Genomic DNA, 27,909 nt, shown 5'->3' on the forward strand with positions numbered 1-27,909 from the left:
TGTAGTGGTGATATGATCTGCTTAACTCTGTAGTGTGTGTGTGCACGTGTTTGTAGAGGTAATACCCACACAATTCTGTAGCCCTATGTTGATGAATGTGTGTGGTGTGCATGCATGGATAAACAGTATGTCCCCATATCTGTCTACAGAAGCGCTACCGGGCTCTGTACAGCTACACGGCTGCCGACGCCGACGAGGTGTCTCTCCAGGAGGGCGACCTGATTGCAGACGTACAACAGATAGATGAGGGATGGATGTACGGCCGCATCGAACGCACCGGGCAACAGGGCATGCTACCTGCTAACTACGTCCAACCCCTCTGAAACCCTGGGCCTCGTTCAATTGGTTGAAACATTCAGAACACTGCAGACAGAAATGTAAGCATGGGTTGTGTTCATTAGGCACCAAAGGGAAGAAAATGGATTGAAAGAAGGTGTGACTGCCCGGACGTGTCCAATAAGAAACGCTCAATTTACTTTTTCATTGCAAAGCGTTTAAAACCCTTTCTGTTGCATGTCGTAATGAACAAAACCCAGGTTGAAGGTTAGTGTCCTCTCTAGGTTGTACTTTTCTATCTGCAACGTTCAGAGTTTCACTCCACTGCTGAACTTAGTCCAGGAGAAATGGGGAGATGAAAAGGGGGGGGGGGGTAAATATGGGAAACAAGTCACAGCCTAAGAGAGGGAGAGGACAGAAGAAAGAGAAAAGGAAACAACTAGTGCCATTAAGACTTGAATATTGTCTCTGACCATGTTTTTGCTCATATGGTCTATTATTCATGGTTTTTGAAAAGTTAATTGATTTAGCTAATAAAGCTTCTCACTGCCATTTTCAGTACACAGTCCACTATTGGACAGCTCAATGCCCTAATACTACTACACCTAAATGGTTTTAAATGTCTAGGTCTTCCCCGTGGTTTATTTGTAATGACATAACGACCCCAGTGAGGCCATACCATATTAAGCTTGCATCTATTAGGCAGTGTACAATATATAGAGTTCCCCAAAATGTATTAATTATTCCGAAATTTTGCATGAAGTTGGAAAGTTTAGGATCGGCTTCCAGTTGACAGTTGTACATTTCAGGACAGATATTTCTATAATTTAGAACCTAGAGGGCTTCCGTGTTAGTACTTGTTAGCAAACTGTATTTACTAACTAGTACCTGTTAGAATACCTACCGGTCTGTATCTACTGATTACAATAGTTACACTAATCAGCAGCACTTGGTTTGGGCTAGGCAGAAACAGGTGTGCACAATTATCAATCAATGGTATTTTATTAGGATCCCCATTAGCTGTTGTGAAAGCAGCAGCTACTCTTCCTGGGGTCCACACCAAACATAAAATAGAACATTAATCAACAAGAACAGAACTAAGGATGTCCTAAAAGAGCCGTTTAAAATATCACCGCCGTGCATACGAAAAAAATACTTAATTGGTGGTGTGATACGGCTTGACAGAAATGAAGAATTCAAAAATGTTACCATTCACAGGGATTCAAGGGTGTTTTATACGTTTGAAAAATTAAATAGGTATGATTTATATTATTCTATTCTAAGTTTTGCAATGAAGCATTCAAATTCATTGGGGTAAAACTGAATATTTGAGAATTTGTCTCATTGTTTTTCTTACATACACAAAGCAGCCTATGTGCCAGAATGTCTCTGCTTCTGCTTTAGAAAGCGAACTTGACTTGAATGCAACAATGTCAAATCTAGCCAATCTTGCAAGCGTTCTTTGAAATCTTGTGCCAGCCAATGTGTAGCTGTCAAGAGGGACTACTTCAATAGCTGCATTTAGACAGTCAGCCCAATTCTGATCTTTTTTTCACTAATTGGCCGTTCGATTAGAATTGGGCTGCCTGTCTAATCACAGCCTATGTAGCTAGCATTGTTGAGGTACCCAGTCGAACCAAAGAGTACGCTTTGAATAGAGCACATCCAACAATATTTTAAGTCAGCAACATTTTATTAATCAACATTAAAAGAAAATACAACCTTATTTTCCTGTTTTCATTTTGTCAAGTTAAATGGGCTACTATTGATTGTACATTAATTGCAAAACAATGTTTTTTGCCAAATATCCAATCTTACTACCTGTAGCCATCTCCCATTCATGACCTGTGTGAGAAGAGCCTTAGACCGATGCACCAATGAGACTCATTTCCTGATGAGCTTTAGAAAAGTGAAATGAACAAGTTCTGATAAAAACCAATAGAATACCACACTTAAAACAAAACAGTCAATAAAACTTTCGTCATGTAATATATCTTGATATACTGTCAATCTAAAACCAGGTCCAACCGTTTTTTATTTTCCTGGTTTGGGCCGATCCTGAAGAAGGACACTCTCTTGTCCACAGTCTCCTGTAGTTTGGGTGGCAGCCACAAAAGCTGCTCTTGCAAAACATCAGCGTTACAGCCTATGCAGTCTTTACATAATCTATAACGAGAAATTGAAGTACAGCTTTGTTAAAACATCAACGGATAACCAGGTGCTGGAAACTAAAAAGGTGTGTCACTATAGATAGCATGGCAACCATATACAATGTGTGTAAAATACACAGACTTGAGAAAAGTAGCGATTGAATATCTAAAAATAGTCCTCTCTCTGGTTAAGGATTAAATAATTGGTTTTAAGTTTACGGTTTCACATAAAACATGTCAAATCTTTATTGCACATTTACAGTGATGTTCATTTTTATTCAGTTCTTTATAAAATCAGCACTACGTCACAGTGGAAAAGCACAGCAAAATCCCACAACACTCAAACAACAAGTAACGCTAGGATCAAAGTCGGAGTATAAATTGCACAACATGCTCAAATGGTCACTGTGGACTTTGTTAAACCATTTAGTCATGAATGGTTGGGTTGAGAGTGGACCAACACGCACACACACACACTTGCACAGGCGACTACTGTACATGTGCCAGTGCACTGGCTTACACATACAGTGGGGCAAAAAAGTATTTAGTCAGCCACCAATTGTGCAAGTTCTCATTTTATTACTTATTTTCCACCATAATTTGCAAATGAATTCATTAAAAATCCTACAATGTGATTTTCTGGATTTTTTTCCCTCATTTTGTCTGTCATAGTTGAAGTGTACCTATGATGAAAATTACAGGCCTCTCATCTTTTTAAGTGGGAGAACTTGCACAATTGGTGGCTGACTAAATACTTTTTTGCCCCACTGTATTTTACCTTTATTTAACTAGGCAAGCCACAAATTCTTATTTTCAATGATGGCCTAGGAACAGTGGGTTAACTGCCTGTTCAGGGGCAGAACGACAGATTTGTCCCTTGTCAGCTCGGGAATTTGAACTTGCAACCTTTCGGTTACTAGTCTAACGCTCTAACAACAATAGATTTTGATTCAAGTGCAGTATATCACCAGGTGTGTGGTTTACCTGAGTAGGGGGTATGGCTGGGTCTGAAAGACTAGAACATCTTTGCAGTGGTTCTGTGACGGAGACCTCAAAACAGTGACCTGAAAGCAGAGGGTTGGTAACATAGTAGTGAGATGGGTAGATGAATGGATGGATTGATGGAGGGTATGTAGTGACATAACGAACCCAGTGATGCCTCCTTGGTTAGCGCACACTGCGCCCGGCCCGCCACAGGAGTCACTGGTGCGCGATGAGACAAGAATATCCCTACCGGCCAAGCCCTCCCTAACCCGGACGATGCTAGGCCAATTGTGTGTCTCCCCAGGGACCTCCTGGTCGCAGCAGAGCCTGGGCCTCTGGTGGCACAGCTGGCGCCCTTAACCACTGCTCCACCCGGGAGGCCCAGGGAATGTTATGTTTTAACGTGTTGTTTCAGAAGTTTCAACATAGAAATGTATTAGTGGCTTGGTTAAAAACACGTTCTCTTCTCAAATATTTCACAAGGAAATGCAATCTATTTTTTTTAACCTTTATTTAACTAGGCAAGTCAGTTAAGAACACATTTTTGATGACAGCCTAGGAACAGTGGGTTAACTGCCTTGTTCAGGGGCAGAATGACAGATTTGTACCTTGTCAGCTTAGGGATTCAAACTTGCAACCTTTCGGTTGCTAGTCCAACACTCTAACCACTAGGCCACGCTGCCACCCCTTAAATAGTAATATAGCTAGTGGACTCCTGATATCTCCAGGAGTGATAAGTATAATTTGTTGTCTTTATATGTTGTGGTCTTGTACGTTGTTTTTTTTTGCTAGCTAGGGCCATCTACTTCAAGTGCTGCCCGTTTTCCCAGTGGCATACTTCGTGTGTGAACTGCTGACTGCTCACAATTTGCAGATTGTTGACACATCAAACAGAATCAAGTGGCTGGGCAATCAGTGACTTGGTTTAGTAATCACTGGCTGTATTGGGAGGTGAGTGGTTTCACCTCTCCAAGGCAATCAGTTCATGGAGGTGTGCTCTCCACCTCTGCTAGGCAATTAGCAATTATTGTTAGTTCTCCAGTCTCCCCTGGTTTGTCAGCGGCAGCTGTAAGCCGCGATCGTGCCAATTTTGTCGCAAAACTAAGACACCTGCTGAAACAAAGACAGTTCTGCCGAGTTGTTCTGCAGAGTTATTCAATGAAAGAGAGGAGGGCTTCACACCACTCGTGTATCTTACCGAGTTATTTACAGATTTTCATTTTGCTCTTGTGTAGCTTTGTCAACTATGAGTTCGCTCCTCTCCCTGTATGCTTTACAGACTCTCCTTACCCCTAGTCGCACAGGTCTACTCATTTCTCCTAAATGGAGATTCGCTTTTCTCCCTCTCTCACGTCCATCTCCTCATTTGAATTCCATGCGGTCACTGTCACTTGTCCACTCATGCTTAACATTGTCATCTATCGCCCACCAGGTGCCTTTGGAGAGTTCCTCAATGAGATTGACACCTTGATAAACTCATTTCCTGGCAATGGCCCACCACTCTTCGTACTTGGCGACTTCAACCTCCCGACGTCTGCTTTTGATTCATTTCTTTCCAACTCGCTCTTTTGACCTCACACTTTCCCTATCCCCTCTAACTCATAAGGCAGGCAAAACGCTTGACCTCATCTTTACTAGAGGCTACTAATCTCACTACAACCTCCCTCAAGGTCATTGATCAGTACTTTGTTTCCTTTTCTGTCTCCCTTTCTGCCAAACCTAACAACTTAGCCCCTACCCAGATGATCATGTGCCATCTCAATAGTCGCTCTCTCACACTACTCTTCTATCATCTCTCCCCTCTGCTAAATCCTTCTCGCTTTCGTCTCCTGATTCTGCCTCGTCGACCCTACTCTCCTCCCTTTCCGTATCCTATGACTCACACTGTCCCCTTTCCTCCCAGCTGGCTTGGCCCTTCCCTCTTGCTCCGTGGCCGAGTGACTCATTGGGAGCTTACAGAACAGGGCTGTAGGCAGCTGAGCGAAAATGGAGGAAAAATAAACTTCCGGAGGACCTATTATCCTTTCACTCCCTCCTCTCTACCTTCTCTTCCTCTGCCAAAGCCACTTTCTACCACTAAATTTCAAGATTCTAACTCTAATACTAGGAAACTTTTCCACCTTTTCCCTCCTTAATCCTACACCCCCTCCCTCTCTGCGGATGACTGTCAACCCCTTTGGAAAAAAAGTTTGATGACATCTGCTACTCATTCACTCAGCCTATTGAGTCCACTGGTCTCACTCACAGAACTACCCTACGCCATGACCTCTTTCTCCCCTCTCTCTCCAGATGACATCCTGCGACTAGTGTGGTTTGGCCGCCAGACAACCTGCCTGCTCGACCCCATCCCCTCCTCCCTTCTCCAGACCAACTCTGGAGACCTTCTCCCATTCCTCACTCCCCTCAACTCATCCCTGACCAATGGCTGCGTCCCCTCAGACTTAAAAGATGGCCCAAGTTGCTCCCCTCTTCAAGAAACCAATACTCGACTCATCTGACAAACTACAGACCTGTATCCCTTCAATCTTTTCTTTCCAAAACACTTGAGCATGCTGTCTCTGATAAAATGTATCGTTATCTCTCTCAGAACGATCTTCTTGACCCTAACCAGTCAGGCTTCAAGATGGGTTACTTAACCGTGGCTCTCCGCACTGCCAAAGCTGACTCTCTCCTCTGTTCTCATCTTCCTCAATCTATCCGCTGCCTTTGATAGCGAACCATAGGTTCCTCCTCTCCTCTCAGGCTATGCACACTCTTGGATTTTATTCTACCTGGCAGGCCGCTCCTACAAGGTGACGTGGAGAGGATCTGTCTGCACCACATACTCACAACTGGTGTCCCCCAGGGCTCGGTTCTAGACCCTCTCCTCTTTATACACAACGTATTTTGGCTCAGTCATGTCCTCACATGGTCTCTCCCATCATTGCTATGTGGATGACAACTACTTTTCTCCTTCCACACTTCTGACAGCCAGGTGATGACACGCATCTCTGCGTGCCTGGCAGATATCTCAACTTGGATGTCGGCCCACCACCTCAAGCTCAACAAGACGGAACTGATCTTCCTCCTCGAAGGCCTGCCTTCTCAAATACCTCTCCATTACGGTTGACAACTCCAGTGTCACCCTCCCAGAGTGCAAAGACCCTGGACAACCCCGTCATACTCTGCAAACATCAAAGCAGTGACCCGCTCCTGCAGGTTCATGCTCTACAACATCCTTAGAGTACGACACTACCTCACAAAGGAAGCGGTGCAGGTCCTAATCCAGGCACTTGTCCTCTCCTGTCTGGACTACTGCAACTCACTGTTGCCTGAGCTTCCTGCTTGTGCCATCAAAACCCTGCAACTTATCCAGAACGCAGCAGCCCGCCTGGTTTTCAACCTTCCCAAGTTCACTCATGTCACCCCCCTCCTCCGCACACTCCAGTGGCTTCCAGTAGAAGCTCGCATCCACTAGAAGACCATGGTGCTTACCTATGGAACAGCAAGAGCAACAGTCCCTCCCTACCCAACACTCTGTTCTGCCACCTCAGGTCTCTTGGCCCTCCCACCCCTATGGGAGGGCAGCTCCCACTCAGCCCAGACTTGAGATGAACATGAGTACATTAAGTATTGTAGTGATTGAGGGAACAGTGCAAGGTTAAGATGAGCAGCCTGAAATTGGGTCGCCATGACCAAAAGGCAGTGACCATAACTACTGGTCCAAGAAAGCTAGTTCCCTTAAGAAATCAGTTATCGGTCTTCTCAATGGCAGGTTTTTTTTACAGTGTCTTTCAACCATAAGATTAATTATTTGATCAAATGAAAACTAAACAAAATTAACACAATTCAACCATCATTCAGACTCCATCTATCAAGCTAGTGAATGTGAAAAGCATCCTTAAAAGTTAGAGCTGAGATCCCGTTAAGGGGATCGATATGACAACAGCCAGTGAAAGTGCAGGGCGCCAAATTCAAAACAACAAAAATCGCATAATTAAAATTCCTCAAACATACAATCTTATAGCATTTTAAAAGGTAATTTTGTTGTTAATCCCACCACAGTGTCCGATTTCAAAAATGCGTTTACAGCGAAAGCACCACAAACGATTATGTCAGGTCAGCACCAAGTCACAGAAAAACTCAGACATTTTTTCAGCCAAAGAGTGGAGTCACAAAAATCAGAAATAGAGAGAGAATTAATCACTAACCTTTGATGATCTTCATCAGATGACACTCATAGGACTTCATGTTACACAATACATGTATGTTTTGTTCGATAAAGTTCATATTTATATAAAATCTCAGTATACATTGGCGTGTTATGTTCAGGAGTTCCAAAAACATGTGGTGATTTTGCAGAGAGCCACATCAATTTACAGAAATACTCATTATAAATGTTGATGAAAATACAAGTGTTATACATGGAAATATAGATAAACTTCTCCTTAACCTGTTGAGTGTAAGGGGCAGTATTTTGATGTTTGGATGAAAAACGTACCCAAATGAAACTGCCTATTTCTCAGGCCCAGAATATGTATAATTGTCAGATTAGGATAGAAAACACTCTAAAGTTTCCAAAACTGTCAAAATATTGTCTGAGTATAACAGAACTGATATTGCAGGCGAAAACCTGAGGAAAATCCAACCCGGAAGTGCTGTTTTTCCTGAAAGCTCTCTGTTCCATAGCCTGCCTTCGCTCCGTTTAAAGGGATATCAACCATATTCCTTTTCCTATGGCTTCCCCATGTTGTGAACAGTCTTTAGACATAGTTTCACGCTTTTACTTTGAAAAATGAGCGAGAAAGATCACATTGTGTCATTGGATAGCTGGGTGCCAGCAGCATTTTGCATGTGCAACAGTTTGGAGCAGACATTTTCTCTCTCTCTCCTATTGAAGAAGCTACAGTCCCGGTTGAAATATTATTGATTATATATTGTATAAACAACCTGAGGATTAATTATAAAAAAACTTTTGACATGTTTCTACGAACTTTACGGATACTATTTGGAATTTTCGTCTGCCCGGTCTTGACCACTCGAGCCTGTGGATTTCTGAACATAACGCGCCAACCAAATGGAGGTAATTTGGATATAAAAATAATCTTTATGGAACAAAAGGAACAGTTATTGTGTAACTGGGAGTCTCGTGAGTGCAAACATCCGAAGATCAAAGGTAAGCGATTCATGTTATTGCTTTTCTGACCAATCTACTTGGCTGCTAGCTGTTTGTAATGTTTTGTTTACTGAGAGAGATGGCCTTACATAAACGCTTGGTATGATTTTGCCGAAAATCTTTTTTGAAATCTGACACGCCAAGTGGATTAACAACAAGCTAAGCTGTGTTTTGCTATATTGCACTTGTGATTTCATGAAAATTAAATATTTTTTGTAATTTAATTAGAATTTGGCGCTCTGCAATTCAGCGGATGTTGTCAAAAAATGATCCCTGTAACGGGATGGGTGCATCAAAAAGTTAATGCAACCGCTGTGTCAGATTTCAAAAAAGCTTTACGGAAAAAGAAAACCATGCAATAATCTGAGTACAGCGCTCAGAGAACCAACAAGCCAAAAAGATATCCGCCATATTGTGCAGTCAACAGAAGTCAGAAATAACATTATAAATATTCACTTACCTTTGATGATCTTCATTAGAATGCACTCCCAGGAATCCCAGTTCCACAATAAATGTTTGATTTGTTCGATAATGTCCATAATTTATGGCCAAATAGCTACTTTTGATAGCGCGTTTGGTAAACAAATCAAAAGTCACGAAGCGCGTTCACTAGTTGCAGACGAAATGTCAAAAAGTTCCGTTACAGTACAGAAACATGTCAAACGATGTATGGAATTAATCTTTAGGATGTTTTTAACATACATTTTCAATAAGGTTCCAACCGGAGAATTCCTTTGTCTTCAGAAAAGCAAAGGAACAGGAGCTACCACTCATGTGAAATGCGCCTTACCAGCTCGTGGCTGCTGGCAGACCTCTGACTCATTCCCCTCTCATTCAGCCCCCCTTCATAGTAGAAGCACCAAACAAGTTTCTAAAGACTGTTGACATCTAGTGGAAGCCTTAGGAAGTGCAACATAACCAATATCCCACTGTATCTTCAATAGGGGCTGAGTTAAAAAACTACAGGCCTCAGATTTCCCACTTCCTGTTTGGATTTTTCTCAGGTTTTTGCCTACCATATGAGTTCTGTTAAACTCACAGACATCATTCAAACAGTTTTAGAAACGTCAGGGTGTTTTCTATCCAAATAATATGCATATATTAGCAACCCGGGACCGAGGAGCAGGCAGTTTACTCTGGGCACCTTATTCATCCAAGCTGCTCAATACTGCCCCCAGCCATAAGAGGTTTTAAGGACTTGTTTTTCCCCAGTGTAGACTTATACGTACCGAGTCCATCAGGAGGACGTAGTCTCGACTCCCCCCGAAGACAACCACATCACTATCCTTGCCCCGACACGCCGAATGCCACAACCTATGGAGGTAAACCATGTTCAGACAGGTACAGTGCCTTGCGAAAGTATTCGGCCCCCTTGAACTTTGCGACCTTTTGCCACATTTCAGGCTTCAAACATAAAGATATAAAACTGTATTTTTTGTGAAGAATCAACAACAAGTGGGACACAATCATGAAGTAGAACGACATTTATTGGATATTTCAAACTGTTTTAACAAATCAAAAACTGAAAAATTGGGTGTGCAAAATTATTCAGACCCTTTACTTTCAGTGCAGCAAACTCTCTCCAGAAGTTCAGTGAGGATCTCTGAATGATCCAATGTTGACCTAAATGACTAATGATGATAAATACAATCCACCTGTGTGTAATCAAGTCTCCGTATAAATGCATCTGCACTGTGATAGTCTCAGAGGTCCGTTAAAAGCGCAGAGAGCATCATGAAGAACAAGGAACACACCGAGATACTGTTGTGAAGAAGTTTAAAGACGGATTTGGATACAAAAAGATTTCCCAAGCTTTAAACATCCCAAGGAGCACTGTGCAAGCGATAATATTGAAATGGAAGGAGTATCAGACCACTGCAAATCTACCAAGACCTGGCCGTCTCTCTAAACTTTCAGCTCATACAAGGAGAAGACTGATCAGAGATGCAGCCAAGAGGCCCATGATCACTCTGGATGAACTGCAGAGATCTACAGCTGAGGTGGGAGACTCTGTCCATAGGACAACAATCAGTCGTATATTGCACAAATCTGGCCTTTATGGAAGAGTGGCAAGAAGAAAGCCATTTCTTAAAGATATCCATAAAAAGTGTTGTTTAAAGTTTGCCACAAGCCACCTGGGAGACACACCAAACATGTGGAAGAAGGTGCTCTGGTCAGATGAAACCAAAATTGAACTTTTTGGCAACAATGCAAAACGTTATGTTTGGCGTAAAAGCAACACAGCTGAACACACCATCCCCACTGTCAAACATGGTGGTGGCAGCATCATGGTTTGGGCCTGCTTTTCTTCAGCAGGGACAGGGAAGATGGTTCAAATTGATGGGAAGATGGATGGAGCCAAATACAGGACCATTCTGGAAGAAAACCTGATGGAGTCTGCAAAAGACCTGAGACTGGGACGGAGATTTGTCTTCCAACAAGACAATGATCCAAAACATAAAGCAAAATCTACAATGGAATGGTTCAAAAATAAACATATCCAGGTGTTAGAATGGCCAAGTCAAAGTCCAGACCTGAATCCAATCGAGAATCTGTGGAAAGAACTGAAAACTGCTGTTCACAAATGCTCTCCATCCAACCTCACTGAGCTCGAGCTGTTTTGCAAGGAGGAATGGGAAAAAATGTCAGTCTCTCGATGTGCAAAACTGATAGAGACATACCCCAAGCGACTTACAGCTGTAATCGCAGCAAAAGGTGGCGCTACAAAGTATTGACTTAAGGGGGCTGAATAATTTTGCACGCCCAATTTTTCATTTTTTGATTTGTTAAAAAAGTTTGAAATATCCAATAAATGTCGTTCCACTTCATGATTGTGTCCCACTTGTTGTTGATTCTTCACAAAAAAATACAGTTTTATATCTTTATGTTTGAAGCCTGAAATGTGGCAAAAGGTCGCAAAGTTCAAGGGGGCCGAATATTTTCGCAAGGCACTGTATACCATGTTCAAACAACTTTTTATTTTGTTTAATTGAATAAAATAAAGATCTGCTCACTAATTGGTTGCACCTAACGAATAAAGAAATAATAAACAGGAACGTCGCAAGCATTACAATAAGTTATTGCTGGTTGAGTCTCTCGGTTCAAAACGTCTGCACAGAGATGGCGTGTTACTGGAAATTAGGCTAATGACAGTGAGAATATGCACAAACAGTGGCTTTTGATGGCCATCCCCTACCTGGGCTTGTCATGGTGTAGGTGATCCATCTCTCTCCATGTATTTGTCTGAGTGTCAAACTCCCATCCGTCACCTAAAGGAAAGATATGAAAGAATATGTATGATTTTTTACAAACCACCCTCAATACATATGTCATTCTTTACAAAAGCACTACTCACAGGAAACCCAGAACTAAAATCTTCAGTAATGCGTCAGAGGCTCGATTAAGTTCTGGGGGGAAGACATGTTAGAAAAAATACTAGAATGAGGGGCAGAAGCAAGGCGGTAGCTCCACCCCCCTCTCTTTACAAGTTACAGGCTAGTCTATGGGCCAATTGTGCCACCCACTTCCTAAATGCAAAAGATGTGAACACCTGCGAAATCGTGATTTGTCCAAATGATCCGTGGTGATAATAAATCTGCGCAGCGGAACAAAGTTCCTCGTTAGTCATCGCATCAGTCTGTTGACAGATGCTAAAATACCAGTTATGTTACATGCTGTCCACAAGTGATTACAAAAGCACTTTAGCATTTTAGAAAGACGTAAGTGCTATAAGGACCGATGGGGCTGTTATGAATCCTTATTACACCCATAATGCATTAGGGTTTGATAAAAATACAAATGTAAAAAATAAAAAAAAACTAAACGAATGTATCTATTTGCTGATTCAATGAGGTAACACTTTTGTTAGACATAACTAGCCTAGTAGACAAAAGTGAGTGTAGCACTCGGTCTGGTTTATCCAGGCTAGCTTCAGACTTACTTAAAGATTCACCGGTGATACTCAGCCCACCAAACAGGAAGAGGGTGTGGTCAGACACTGGGGTCAGAGTGTGCATGGAACGCCCCACGGGCACCAAAGACGAGAGGAAGTCACTGGAGGAATGCAGAGTGTTTTACACAAACACACAGATATAGCACTAAACACATGCTAACAAGGACAAAAGTTTTTACAGAGACAAGCCCCTGGTTGTTGTAGGTTGAGTAAACATATTAGATCTAACAGTCTTGAGGCACGCTAGAGACCCAGGTTCAAACCCAGTCAGTCACATACTTTATATAGATATAGAGTAAATGAGCTTACATCCGTGTCCATATCCAGGTGTCCAGATCCAGACAGTGGATGTCCAAATCTGTGTCCTCCTGTCACAAATATGAAATGTTTTGAAATCACAGGGACATAAGTCAGTCACCATCAGCAAATCCTTGCCACATCCAAAGCCACATTGTCAGCTTCTTTTCTCTTCTCCTGATAGGTCAATACAGTTGGCAACCACTGATATAAAGACGTTCAAAGCAAAGGTCCAGAGTTGATTTCAAGATGGCAGATCCAAAAAGAGATGTTGTATACCACCCATAAACAGCAGGAATCTAATGGTGGTCCACTCACCAGACCTCCGCAGATGTAACCTTTGTCCCCCAGGGTGGCGCTGGTGTGGGAGGCTCTAGGAGATGGGGTCTGACCCTACGGAAAGAAGCCACGAGGGAACGTGTCATCAAGAGTATTATCAATGTGTCAACAACAGAAAACAAATGACAAGATAGTTGCTACATACTTGAATAAAAATCATACTTAAATCATGATTAGGGACATGTCAACAATAATAAGACCATTCATTTCATTCACATGAATATAGTAGTACCACACACACACTCACATGGGTTTCAGGTTCTTCCCACGTCGCAGTGTGTGTGTCAAAAACATTGACTTCGCTGTTCCAGCCCCAGAACCTAAAGAATGTCGTCCCAATCATTGCCTGAGGAGTTATAACACCCAAGTAAAACATAAGCATATTCCAGTATCAGTGAACATGTAGTGTATTTATATTGTTTGTTAATTTCTTATTTATTTACCCAGGATGATTCATGGACTGTGAAGTTCCTTGAGTTGTTGACCTCTCTTATGGTTTTACATCCATACCCTCCAAAGTAGATGAGCCTATAAAACAATAACACAAAAGATCACTAATGGCACCATCATTACTACATCCAGCTGCTCACTGCAGCTATTGATTAATAAATGCGTCGAAAGTAACCCTCTCACATATATTGCAAGCAGTGAACACAGTGTACACTCACATAATGTTTGCATCGTTTTGTTTGTTCACAATACACCCATCACTGTAATCTAAGTCAGTCCTTACTACGAATGGCTATTTCCCTCCCATTGAGATGTAATAAGTAGGTAAATTAGCAAGTAAAATGAGGATTCCAACTGAGTGAATCTGAATAGGCAGTTAATAGACATTGTCAGCTAGAAGGTGTGAATGTTTGGCGAATGGCTCAAGAGCACCTTTTGTTGTGGGGCTAGCCTTAATGCTAGTAACAATGGGCGTGGGGAGAAGGCTTTAAAATACCCTCTACCTCTGCATCGTCATCACATTTCTAGGCCTAACCAGTCTGGCTAGTGATCAATGTCATAAATGTCGGTTTGCAAACTACCGGTAATTTACCAAAGTAAATCAGAATTTTCAATCATCAACAGGTCATCTATGGCCATATATGGTCATTTATACTTAAATAATTTAAAAAATATATATTTTATATTTGCGTCCATGAGTTTCTAGTTAATAGACCATATGGTTCAAGAGAAAATGGCCTAATGCAAAAACAACATCAACCAACAATGGCATTCTTTTTCAATTAACACTGCAACTCTTCCAACTATTGACTTTTTTCACATCCGCCACCAGTTTGACGCTAAAACATTTACAGCAAAGATGTATTGACATTTAATATATACAGTGGGGCAAAAAAGTATTTAGTCAGCCACCAATTGTGCAAGTTCTCCTACTTAAAAGATGAGAGGCCTGTAATGTTCATCATAGGTACACTTCAACTATGACAGACAAAATTAGAGAAAAAAAATCCAGAAAATCACATTGTAGGATTTTTAATGAATTTATTTGCAAATTATGGTGGAAAATAAGTATTTGGTCACCTACAAACAACCAAGATTTCTGGCTTTCACAGACCTGTAACTTCTTCTTTAAGAGGCTCCTCTGTCCTCCACTCGTTACCTGTATTAATGGCACCTGTTTGAACTTGTTATCGGTATAAAAGACACCTGTCCACAACCTCAAACAGTCACACTCCAAACTCCACTATGGCCAAGACCAAAGAGCTGTCAAAGGACACCAGAAACAAAATTGTAGACCAGCACCAGGCTGGGAAGACTGAATCAACTGTGGGAGCAATTATTAGGAAATGGAAGACATACAAGACCCCTGATAATCTCCCTCGATCTGGGGCTCCACGCAAGATCTCACACCGTGGGGTCAAAATGATCACAAGAAGGGTGAGCAAAGATCCCAGAACCACACGGGGGGACCTGGTGAATGACCTGCAGAGAGCTGGGACCAAAGTAACAAAGCCTACCATCAGTAACACACTACGCCGCCAGGGACTCAAATCCTGCAGTGCCAGACGTGCTTAAGCCAGTACATGTCCAGGCCCGTCTAAAGTTTGCTAGAGAGCATTTGGATGATCCAGAAGAAGATTGGGAGAATGTCATATGGTCAGATGAAACCAAAATATAACTTTTTTGTAAAAACTCAACTCGTTGTGTTTGGAGGACAAATAATGCTGAGTTGCATGCAAAGAACACCATACCTACTGTGAAGCATGGGGGTGGAAACATCATGCTTTGGGGCTGTTTTTCTGCAAAGGGGCCAGGACGACTGATCCGTGTAAAGGAAAGAATGAATGGGGCCATGTATCGTGAGATTTTGAGTGAAAACCTCCTTCCATCAGCAAGGGCATTGAAGATGAAACGTGGCTGGGTCTTTCAGCATGACAATGATCCCAAACACACCGCCCGGGCAACGAAGGAGTGGCTTTGTAAGAAGCATTTCAAGGTCCTGGCCTAGCCAGTCCAGATCTCAACCCCATAGAAAATCTTTGGAGGGAGTTGAAAGTCCGTGTTGCCCAGCAACAGCCCCAAAACATCACTGCTCTAGAGGAGATCTGCATGGAGTAATGGGCCAAAAAAACAGCAACAGTGTGTGAAAACCTTGTGAAGACTTACAGAAAACGTTTGACCTCTGTCATTGCCAACAAAGGGTATATAACGAAGTATTGAGATAAACTTTTGTGATTGACCAGATACTTATTTTCCACAATAATTTGCAAATAAATTCATAAAAAAATCCTACAATGTGATTTTCTGGATTTCTTTTCTCATTGTCTGTCATAGTTGAAGTGTACCTATGATGAAAATTACAGGCCTCTCTCATCTTTTTAAGTGGGAGAACTTGCACAATTGGTGGCTGACTAAATACTTTTTTGCCCCACTGTAAATACACGTTTTATTAACCTTCATTTAATTCGGCAAGCCAGTTAAGAACAAATGATTATTTACAATGACAGCCTACCCTGGGGCGTCAGGTAGCCTAGTGGTTAGAGCGTTTCGATCTTGAATCCCCGATATGACATGGTAAAAAAATCTTCCGTTCTACCCCCAAACAAGGCAATTTAACCCACTGTTCCTAGGCCGTCATTGAAAATAAGAATTTGTTCTTAAATGACTTGCCTAGTTAAATAAACGGTCAATAAAAAATAAATACGGAAAATAAGATATTTTATACTGAAACCGTCATATTAAACACCAATGGTATTCACTAAGTTGATGGGTTGTAGTGAGGATAATGTTTTACAGCTTTGTCATTCTATTTTTTATTTAACAATCATCTAATTTTATATATTTTACATGTGATGAAAATTCAATCTAGGCAGAATCTACCGCATACACAAAGCTGATTAGTGAAGGTGCTGGAAGAAAATCCAAAACTGGAGAAACAGCAAAAAGTCAGATGCAATTTTTTTTTTTAATAGAAGCTAAGCTTTCGGTCAGTCAACCATCAGAGCATATCCACAAACAATAGTGGGACAGGTAAGGCCAAAAAGATGTCCAGAGAAATGTAGACACCTCTAATTATCGGAAGCACCCAAAAAGGCCACTAGATGTCATGTGATGAAAATTCCATAAAATCCTTAAAAGTAAAAAAAACAAAGTGTGTGTGTACATTACTTTAGTGCTTGCAGAGATAGCACACTGACAAAGTTCTATACCCATGTAGGTCTTTGTGTGTGTGTGTGTGTGTGTGTGTGTGTGTGTGTGTGTGTGTGTGTGTGTGTGTGTGTGTGTGTGTGCGCGTGTTACCATCCTTGTGAGTACCGGAAATCCCCCAAAGTCCCCACAACGATAGAACTACAAGGAAAATTCTCCCTCGTGGGTACATTTCCCACAAGTAAAAATACTATTTTAAGCTTAGGAGTTAGGGGTATAATTAGGGTTATAATTAGGGTTAGAGGTTTAGGGTAAGGAGTTACATTTTGAATGGAAATCTATTTTAGGTCCCCACAAGCATAGTAAAACATGATGTGCGTGTGTACCTGTCTCGGTTTACCCAACAGGACTGTTTGTCTCTGGGTGAGGGGGTGTTTCCCCCAGCGTCTGTCACTTTCCTCCAGGTGTAGCATCCTTCCAGCAGGCCAACACTGTACAGCTGCAGACAGAGCAACACAGGAACATTAAGCTCTCATTTTAACACAAGCAGTGGACTGTTGCTCCATAATGTATCACAGACATAAAAGGTATAGGCTCTGTCCAGAAGCAACCCCAACCTACTAGGCACTTGTGTAGATACAAGAGGATTGCATTTAGGGTGTAAGCAATGTAGCCCTATGTTGGTCTTTGTGTGTGCGCACACACACATTTTACTATACTTGTGGAGTACCAGAAGTCCTCACAAGAATAGTAAACCACCTAAAATTCAAAGAAGTGAACACATTTTGCTGGTCCCCACTTGTAAAAAAGGCCCTTTTAGGCTTAGTGGTTTAGTTTGGGGTAAGGTTTAGGAGTTAGGGAAAATAGAGCTTTGAATGGGAATCAATTGTTGGCCCCCAAAAAGTCAAGTATAGTAGGACAGCTGTGTGTGTGTGTGTCAATTTTGATCCTTAATGATCTCAACGCCAATGCCTGCTTTCTGAGTGAATATAGAGATGCTTTCACTCTGTAAAACAGAGACTTGGTTAGCTGATGAGATTTCTAATGTGCTGAAATTGAAGGGATTTTATGGCCCCATTCACGCAGAGCGCGACCTGGCATCGCCGGAGGAGGGGTTGTGTTTCTACATAAACCAACGCTAGTGTTCTTCCACAAATATCAAGAGCAAAAGACTTTGAAATGTTAGTCATCTCATTGCGCCATTTCAGTGTTTATCCCAACTGTTTATGTACTAGCCACAGCATACTACTACAATGGCTGCTAACATCACCTACCAATTTGTCTCCTGAAGATTTTAACTCTTGCTCACTTCACACTGACCTATAAAACTATGAACAATGTGTTACTTGTAGCACAAGGGGAGATAGGAAACTAGACTTGTGTTATGGTAATATTAACAGGGCATACAAGTCACTGCAGACGCCTCCAGTACTACTAAAATACAAACAAGAGCAGGAAAAGTATTGGAAAGGGCAGTTCAGATATGGTCAGATGAAGCGACAGATCAAACAAATTGTATTTGTCACATGCGCCGAATACAACAGGTGTAGACTTGACCGTGAAATGCTTACTTACAAGCCCTTAACTAACAATGCAGTTCAAGATATAGAGTTAAGAAAATATTTACTGAAAAAACTCAAGTTAAAAAAATCTAATCAAAAGTAACTAATTACATAACAATAACGAGGCTCTATACAGGGGGTACCGGTACCGAGCCAATGTGTGGGATTAAAGGTAATATGTAAAGTGACTATGCACTTTACAAGTGGGTGGGGGGGGGGGGGGGGGGGGGTCAATATAAATACCCTGCAAGGATGTTTTTCCCTGTACAAATTGGGACATTATCAGTATCAGCAGAGACTGCATATAGCCATTTCTGTGAGGGCATGTTAATCCCCACAAAGATGGTGAAATGCTATCCAAATAACAAGCCTTGGATTAGTGCAGAGCTGAAACAGATATCCCTTTCTGCTGGCAACCAAAAGGAAGTGAACACTGCAAGGGACCATTAAAACAACAAACAGCCCAGGCTAAAGACAACTACAAAAAGAAAGTGGACACCAAGGGACGGCTACCGAAGGAATGCGCAGATGAACTGGCAGACATCTTTTGCACTCTCCTTAATAAAGTGGAACTTACAATGTTTTAAGTACTTTGCAGATATGAAAACAGACCATCATATCACTCCAAAATATTAAATTCCCAGTTTATGCTACAAAACCAACTTTAAAACAGTTTTTATTTTAAAGAAGGTTATTTCTATTTGACTCAACATTCCATGATGTACACTAAGGCATTGTGCATCTGCCCTCTCATTGGGTAGAATGGTCCCACCGGATTTCCACTGTCTCTCTTGTGTGTGCATCCTTTTCCTGGAATTCTCTTCTGCTTTTCGACTGCATGCAGCCTCACCTTCTCTGTGTAAAACTCTAACACCTGCAGGTAGACCCCAGCATTATCTTGTGGGTGCTGGACTTCCTGCTGAACAGGGGGCAGTATGCCAAGTTCAACAACACAACATCCCTTCCTCTGTGTACATCTACTGGTTCAAGGGGGAAATTAATCTCTCCAGTGCTATTCTCCATGTCCACCAATGACATGAAAGGTTCAGACAGAGACTGCTTGGCAGCGAAATACACCGACGACGCCACCCTTGTGGACTCCTCAGATTACACAATGCATTCCCAAACAGAAGTAAACAGGGTTTATGAATGGTGCTATAACAACCTCACACTCAACATCAACAAAATCAATGCTCATTGATTTCCAGAGGAAAGCAGAGGAAGCCAGCTATTCCTGGGTATTGAACAGGCAGAAAGAGCGGGGAGATTCAAGTACCTGGGGAATATCATGGAGAGCAGACTCGCTTTTAATGGCAACACTGAAAACATATATTTTTTTGTATCCAACAACATCTGCACCTCCTATGTAGACTAAGACAACGTTGTGCTTAGTTCCCTCCTGTACTCCCCATTCACCCACGACTGTGTGGCCGCACACGACTCCAACACCATCATTAAGTTTGCTGACGACACGACAGTGGTAGTCCTGAACACCAACGACAATGAGAGTGTGTGGTGTGGTGCCAGGTCAACAACCTCTCCCCTCAACGTCAGCAAGACAAAGGAGCTGGTCTTTGAACACAGGAAACAGAAGGACGAGCACGCCCCCCATTCACATCAACGGGGCTGTAGTGGAGCGGGTCGAGAGTTTCAAGTTCATCGGTGTCCACATCACTAAGGACCTATCATGGCCCAAACACTAACCCAGTCATGAAGAGGGCACAACAACACTTCTTCCCCCTCAGGAGGCTGAAAAAATTTGGCATGGACCCACAGATCCTCAAAAAGTTATTCAGCTGCAACATTGAGAGCATCTTGACTGATTACGTCACTGTCTGGTATATGGCAACTGCTTGGCATCTGACCGCAAGACACTACAGAGAGTAGTGCAAACAACCCAATAAATCACTGGAGCTGAGCTCACTGCCATCCAGGACCTCTATACCAGGCGGTGTCAGAGGAAGGCCTTATAAAAAAGACTCCAGCCACCCAAGTCATAGACTGTTCTCTCCGCTACCGCACGGTAAGCGGTACCGGAGTGCCAAGTATGGGACCAAAACGCTCCTGAACAGCTTCTACCCCCAAGATATAAGACTGCTGAACAGTTAATCAAATGGCTACCCGGAGTATTTGCATTGACCCCCTATATTTTTTTGCACTGGCTCTATGCTGACTCACTGGACTCTAGCCTCATTGTAATTTTTTTTACCATTTCCTTTAATTTGTTGCATTTTAAATTTGCATTGTTTCACGGTAAAGTCCACAACGGTTCGGTTGTATTCAGCGCATGTGACAAATAAAATTGGATTTGAACTGCATGTCAACACCCAGGGTCTTCAGGGAATCTTTGATAGACGGGCAAAGGAAAAGGCCAAACGATCCATAGAGGACCCCACACACAACCTTGCCCAATGATTTGAGCTGCTGCCCTCCAGAAGGAGATATACTCTAAAGTATCACTGTTCAGCAAGAATAGGAGCAGGTCAAGTTTCATTCCGACGGCCATCAGGCTGCTGAACAGTGGGACATAGGACAGATGTAGGTCCAATACATGGTCCGACAGTAGGACACAGCAACTGTGAATGTGTGTGCATTAACTATCCATTTTGTCTGCATTACCTGTATTATAGTGTATTGTTTTTGTGTATTTGCTTGCAGACTTCACAAAATGAATTTCCATGTAAATAGACAAAGTACATTGAATCGTATAGCTTGAATTACACTTCACAAGGCCGCAGGGCCAGACGAATTACCAGGACGTGTCCTTCAAGCATGACCAACTGGCAAGCATTTTCACTGACATTTTCAACCAGTCCCTGACGGAGTCTGTAATACCAACATGTTTCAAGCAGACCACTATAGTCCCTGTGCCCAAGAACACTAAGGTAACCTGCCTAAATGACTACCGACCCATAGCGCTCACATCTGTAGCCACGAAGTGCTTTGAAAAGCTGGTCATGGCTCACATCAACACCATTATCCCAGAAACCCTAGACCCACTCCAATTTGCATACCACCCCAACATATCTACAGATGATGCACTCTCTATTGCACTCAACACTGCCCTTTCCCACCTGGACAAAAGGAACACCTATGTGAGAATGCTATTCATTGACTACAGCTCAGAGTTCAACACCATAGTGCCCTCAAATCTAATCACTAAGCAAAGGACCCTGTGAATAAACACCTCCCTCTGCAACTGGATGCTGGAATTCCTGACGGGCCGCCCCCAGGTGGTAAGGGTAGGGAACAACACATCCGCCATGCTGATCCTCAACACAGTCCCTTCCTGTACTCCCTGTTCACTCATGACTGCAAGGCCAGGCACAACTCCAACACCATCATCAAGTTTGCCGATAACACAACAGTGCAACAGTGCAAAAAAAATCACCGACAACGATGAGGCAGCCTATAGGGAGGAGGTCAGAGACCTGACCGTGTGGGGCAAGGACAACAACCTCTCCCTCAACGTGATCAAGACAAAGGAGATGATTATGGACTACAGGAAAAGGAGGCCCGAGCACGCCCCCATTCTCATCGACGGGGTTGTAGTGGAACAGGTTGAGAGCGTCAAGGTCCTTGGTGCCCACATCACCAACAAACAATCATGGTCCAAACACACTAAGACAATTGTGAAGAGGGCACGACAAAGCCTATTCCCCCTCAGGAGACTGAAAAGATTTGGCATGGGTCCTCAGATCCTCAAAAGGTTCTACAGCTGCTCCATCGAGAACATCCTTACTGGTTGCGTCGCCGCCTGGTATGGCAACTGCTCGGCCTCCGACCGCAAGGCACTACAGAGGGTAGTGCGTACGGCCCAGTACATCACTGGGGCCAAGCTTCTTCAAATCAAATCAAAAAATGTTATATAGCCCTTCGTACATCAGCTGATATCTCAAAGTGCTGTACAGAAACCCAGCCTAAAACCCCAAACAGCAAGCAATGCAGGTGTAGAAGCATCCAGGACCTCTATACCAGGCGGTGTCAGAGGAAGGCCCTAAAAATTGTCAAAGACTCCAGACCCCTCTTTTACGCTGCTGCTACGCTCAGTTTATAATCTATGCATAGTCACTTTAACTCTACCTACATGTACATATTACCTCAATTACCTCGACTAATTGGTGCCCCCCTCACACTGACTCTGTACCAGTACCCCCTGTATAAAGCCTCGCTTCTTATTTTACTGTTGCTGTTTAATTATTTGTTACTTTTATTTTCTATTTTCTGCTTAACACTTTTTTCCCCTTAAAACTTCTTAAAGAATTGTTGGTTAAGGGCTTGTAAGCAAGCATTTCACTCTAAGGTTCACTCTAAGGATCTGTTGTATTCGGTGCATGTGATAAATAAAGTTTGATTTGATTTGACTTAGCCCGATCAGAGAGCAAGGTGGAGCTACTACCATACTGCTTATGGTTATCAAATTATTAGCAGTGTACTAACAACTACCACGAAAGGTTTGTTTCCTTGTCATACCAAAGAAAACATTCCCAAGCCCGGATGTAATAGTCTACCAAAGACCATTTCGAACTCTTTTCACAAAGTCAGCTTCCAATTCACTTCCAATCGATGAATGGCTCTAATGCATTCCTGCATTCCTGTCTTTTTCTCTGTCTGCACTTCTCTGATATCAGGTTACAGCCCAGGTTGCATATCACGGATAGTTTTCATAACAATGCTACGTGGCCATGAGCAAAACAAAACACGTCCGACAGCTTTTGGCCTTTCTTGGTTCTCTTAATAGGCTCCTATCAATCACACAATCTGATCGGAGGTCAGTTTCACTCTAACACTTTGTACCTCCAAGGGGGGGAAAAGGACACAGCTGGATAAAGGCATCCGCATACATAAGTTCGGTTTGCTCCTTGCCGAACTTAGCTAAGAGAAGTGAATGTCTGTGCTCGCATACTCCCTTAAAATACCTTCGCTTGGAAAACAAGGGGAAAAAAGCAGTAATACTGCTCTTTGCCCCTCTTGAGACACTGTAGCAAAAGTACACTTCTTCAAAAATAGTCTGAATTAATAACATTTTGTAATTCATTTTGACATTTTTGCTGGGATGGTCATAGTCACGCAATTTTGCATTAAAATGTTTGGTGCAGTATTTCTCAAGTGAAAAAATGTGCATGAAAACGAGTCGTCTGTTGTTGAATGACAACAAACACTTCATTGAAGAATTGCTACTGTTGACCAATCGCAGACAAAGAAGCGAATACTTAGGCTCCAGAACTTTACACATGCATGAACAGCTGAAAAAAAAACTGACAAGACACCAAAACAAACAAAGATATCATTAAATGTATGCGGAAACTGTTTTGACTCAGAAGCAAACGGTAAGCTTTAGGGTGACCTGATCCTAGGTCATCGGGTGAATATTGCTGTCTTGGGGTGGGGTGGTAAGAGAGAAAAGGGGGGGTGATTCTTACCTGGTTGGTGTGTCCATTTGGGTCACACCCTCCAAACACGTAGAGAGTGCCGTTGTGATAAGAACCGCAGGCGCCTGATAAGGCCGGAGGGATTTCTCCCTCCATCCCCCTCCGCTCCCTGACACACACATACACAAATTAAAGCTCCGTAGTGTGTATGTCTGTGGGTTGTGTAACACACAGACATACAGGTGGCTTTATCACAAACACAAAAAGCGAAATAGGGAAGAGTGATAGCCTTTGTGTACATGCTACGGCACGGCAAACTTGGTCAAGTAAGTGAAGATATTAACGAGCAATAAACAATGAATGACAAAGAAGTGTCAACAGCAGCGGGCAGGTGAATCATTTAATTTTAGAATCATAGAAATTAACAACGACTAAAGAGCTTGAATCCAACAGGAAACAGACATTAAGATTGTTATGAGACTCTTACCATATTCCACTCTCCAAATCGCACAGCCAAATCTCATCACTGGGTAACAGTGTTTCTGTTCCGGAGACTGACTGTCATGGAACATTAAAAAAAACAACATCTACCGTCAATAAGATAGTGCAACACTCTATTGAAACATTGTAGCAATTCACACAATAGGCTAAACCTACTAAAAGTTTCGGCAGTGGTAACATTAATAAAAGGTAGCCCAACATTACACCTTATTGTAGAGGTAAATTGGCTTTGGCAGCTAAAACAACCAAATACTCAATCTCAAAAAGGGGCTCAATTACGGTACGGCTCTAGCAACATAAAGCCCTCAACTTTCATTATTATTATTTTTTAAACATACATTATTTTAACCAGTTTTACAGTTGCAGCAGATTGTAGTTTTCAGTGCCAAGTTTGTGGCGTCTGTCTTCGTTACACACAGGTGTCCGGAGGCGCGTTTGTTTTCTGTGAACAATCGCTGTAATATGACCGTGTGGGAATCCTAACCCTATAAAGGTGTGTAGTAATTTCACATTATGTATTATTATTTATCGCTGTCGGTATGAAAGACAAGTTCATTTTGTTTCCTAAACCGTACTGAAAGCGATGCGTTTGAAATTTAATAAACGAGATTTGAAGCTCAAAAAAACTTCCACGGCTGTAAGATATCGTCGATAGGAGCTGAAGGTGGTTACGTCTATGAATTAGTTAAGTGAAAAGAAAGCCGAGTTTCTCAACTCAAAAGGTATCTGAACATATTAAATGTGATGCCTATTGCGTTTTGCTCAAATGCGGCTTAAAAAATAAATAAATACTTTGCCCCATATAACCTTACCTTACAGCCTCCCCACACATAAAGAAAGCTTCCTTCCACGAATGCAGTGTGATCACTCCGCTCCAGCGAGTTCGACATCTCGACACCGGTTCCTGTATCCATCATCTACTGCGACTAAAGAAAAGCAACTGTGTGTGTCTCTCGGTTTTACTTTCTCCAGATCATAGGAATGCTAATGGCTCTGAGATGGGATGGACTTCTTGCTACATGCAAAGGCAAGCGAGACTGTGCAAATGTGCTTTTCAGGATTGATTTAAACTCCTGGGCCGCGTTTCTATTGTGAGACTTAAATCGTTTCAGAACATTATGTGACTGGGTGAAGGCCGCCGTTTCAATTGAATAAATCTTCTACATATTTTTTTTAGGCTATAATACACTAGCTACATTTGAATAGATAGAAATAGACACAATACCCTACATTTTTTGTCATATGGTATAATGATGCACTTCTAATGGTTTAATTTTATTACGCCGAGGTAAAAAACCTATATAATAATTCTGCTCAGTTTAACATTCGACAAAACACTTAAAATATAGGCCACACGTTTTTCTGTCTTCTAGTAGCCATTGATTGTAAACTCAGCAAAAAAAGAAACGTCCCTTTTTCAGGACCCTGTCTTTCAAAGTTAATTCATAAAAATCAAAATAAATTCACAGATATTCATTGTAAAGGGGTTAATCACAGTTTCCCATGCTTGTTCAATGAACCATAAACAATTAATGAACATGCACCTGTGGAACGGTCACTAACAGCTTACAGACGGTAGGCAATTAAGGTCACAGTTATGAAAACTTAGGACACTAAAGAGGCCTTTCCACTGACTCTGAAAAACACCAAAAGAAAAATGCCCAGGGTCCCTGCTCATCTGCATGAATGTGCCTTAGGCATGCTGCAAGGAGGCATGGGGACTGCAGATGTGGCCAGGGCAATACATTTCAATGTCCATACTGTGAGACGCCTAAGACAGCGCTACAGGGAGATGGGACGGACAGCTGAACATCCTCGCAGTGGCAGACCACGTGTAACAACACCTGCACAGGATCTGAACATCACACCTGCGGGACAGGTACAGGACGGCCTGAGTTACACCAGGAACAAACAATCCCTCCATCAGTGCTCAGACTGTCCGCAATAGGCTGAGAGAGGCTGGACTGAGGGCTTGTAGGCCTGTTGTAAGGCAGGTCCTCACCAGACATCACCGGCAACTACGTTGCCTATGGGCACAAACCCACCGTCGCTGGACCAGACAGGACCGGCAAAAAGTGCTCTTCACTGACGAGTCGAGGTTTTGTCTCACCATGGGTGATGGTCGGATTTGCGTATATAGTCGAAGGAATGAGCGTTACACCGAGGCCTGTACTCTGGAGCGGGATCGATTTGGAGGTGGAGGGTCTATCATGGTCTGGGGCGGTGTGTCACAGCATCGTCGGACTGGGCTTGTTGTCATTGCAGGCAATCTCAATGCTGTGCGTTACAGGGACGACATCCTCCGCCCTCATGTGGTACCCTTCCTGCAGGCTCATCCTGACAAGACCCTTCAGCATGACAATGCCACCAGACATACTGCTCGTTCTGTGCGTGATTTCCTGCAAGACAGGAATGTCAGTGTTCTGCCATGGCCAGCGAAGAGCCCGGATCTCAATCCCATTGTGCACGTCTGGTACCTGTTGGATCGGAGGGTGAGGGCTAGGGCCATTCCCCCCAGAAATGTCCGGGAACTTGCAGGTGCCTTGGGGGAAGACTGGGGTAACATCTCACAGCTGGTGCAGTGCATGAGGAGGACACATTATTTGTTCAGGGACACATTATTACATTTCTGTTAGTCACATGTCTGTGGAACTTGTTCAGTTTATGTCTCAGTTGTTGAATCTTATGTTCATACAAATATTTACACATGTTAAGTTTGCTGAAAATAGATGCAGTTGACAGTGAGAGGACTTTTTTTTCTTTGCTGAGTTTAGTCAGCTACAGTTTAGTGTTTCTCAACCTCTGGTCCGTGGGCTGGTACCGATTCCTGGGCTGTTGCTAACTGGTCCCTCAGATGGTTGGCTGAGCTGACACGCATTTAGTAAATTCTTAAACTTACCATCTCTGGTACATTAATGGCATTTATGTTACAAACTCTACACTGCAAATTTGGTTGACCTTTTGGTGGCAGTTCATGTGACTGCTATTTTGGTCAGAACAGAGTTTGGAGACATTGTACTTTACAGCGCTTTTAATTTTTAAAATTTATTTCACCTTTATTTAAACAGGTAGGTTAGTTGAGAACAAGTTCTCATTTACAACTGTGACCTGGCCAAGATAAAGCAAAGCAGTGCGACACAAACAACAACACAGAGTTACACATGGAATAAACAAACATACAGGTGGGGCTTTACCTAGCAATGCCTTATAGATGACCTGGAGCCAGTGGGTTTGGCGACAGATATGAAGCGAGGGCCAGCCAACGAGAGCATACAGGTCGCAGTGGTGGGGAGTATATGGGGCTTTGGTGACAAAATGGATGGCACTGTGATAGACTGCATCCAATTTGCTGAGTAGAGTGTTGGAGGCTATTTTGTAAATTACATCGCCAAAGTAACGGATCGGTAGGATAGTCAGTTTTACAAGGGTATGTTTGGTAGCATGAGTGGAGGATGCTTTGTTGCAAAATAGGAAGCCTATTGTAGATTTAATTTTGGATTGGAGATGCTTAATGTGAGTCTGGAAGGAGAGTTTACAGTCTGACCAGACACCTAGGTATTTGTAGTTGTCCACATATTCTAAGTCAGAACCGTCCAGAGTAGTGATGCTGGATGGGTGGGTTGCGATCAGTTGAAGAGCATGCATTTAGTTTTGCTTGCATTTAAGAGCAGTTGGAGGCCACGGAAGGAGAGTTGTATGGCATTGAAGCTCGTCTAGAGGTTAG

General features: G+C 42.6%; 2 protein-coding genes across 2 annotated transcripts in view; one reads left to right on the plus strand and one right to left on the minus strand.

Annotated features, from left to right (window-relative positions):
• LOC139368242 (LIM and SH3 domain protein 1-like) overlaps positions 1-2,002 on the plus strand; it is a 38,582-nt gene extending 36,580 nt beyond the window's left edge. Inside the window, exon 7 of the mRNA XM_071106939.1 lies at positions 150-2,002. Within this exon, the coding sequence (XP_070963040.1) occupies positions 150-323 (174 nt within the window). The 3' untranslated portion in view covers positions 324-2,002. The remainder of the gene's footprint in view (positions 1-149) is intronic.
• Positions 1,959-25,177, minus strand: LOC139368241 (kelch domain-containing protein 1-like). The gene is made up of 13 exons (XM_071106938.1): positions 24,998-25,177; positions 24,172-24,242; positions 23,736-23,853; positions 17,137-17,249; positions 13,597-13,681; positions 13,401-13,499; positions 13,133-13,207; positions 12,827-12,885; positions 12,506-12,618; positions 11,762-11,834; positions 9,795-9,879; positions 3,411-3,490; positions 1,959-2,442 (listed from the first exon to the last, which is right to left on the minus strand). The coding sequence occupies exons 1-13, from the start codon at positions 25,100-25,102 to the stop codon at positions 2,283-2,285; spliced, it is 1,236 nt and encodes a 411-aa protein (XP_070963039.1). The 5' UTR covers positions 25,103-25,177; the 3' UTR covers positions 1,959-2,282.
• Between the last annotated feature and the right edge of the window lie 2,732 nt (positions 25,178-27,909).

The sequence above is a fragment of the Oncorhynchus clarkii genome, chromosome 16, assembly GCF_045791955.1.
Source record: "Oncorhynchus clarkii lewisi isolate Uvic-CL-2024 chromosome 16, UVic_Ocla_1.0, whole genome shotgun sequence".
In the NCBI taxonomy this organism is placed as follows: Eukaryota; Metazoa; Chordata; class Actinopteri; order Salmoniformes; family Salmonidae; genus Oncorhynchus; species Oncorhynchus clarkii.

Excerpts from the sequence above, each read along its gene's own strand:
- LOC139368241 (XM_071106938.1), bottom strand. The coding sequence starts at position 25,102 with ATGATGGATACAGGAACCGGTGTCGAGATGTCGAACTCGCTGGAGCGG. Across the intron at positions 12,886-13,132 it reads GTTACATCTGCGGAGGTCTG|GAGGACACAGATTTGGACAT; the intron begins GTGAGTGGACCA and ends TATTTGTGACAG. Across the intron at positions 11,835-12,505 it reads TATCACCGGTGAATCTTTAA|GTGACGGATGGGAGTTTGAC; the intron begins GTAAGTCTGAAG and ends TCTTTCCTTTAG.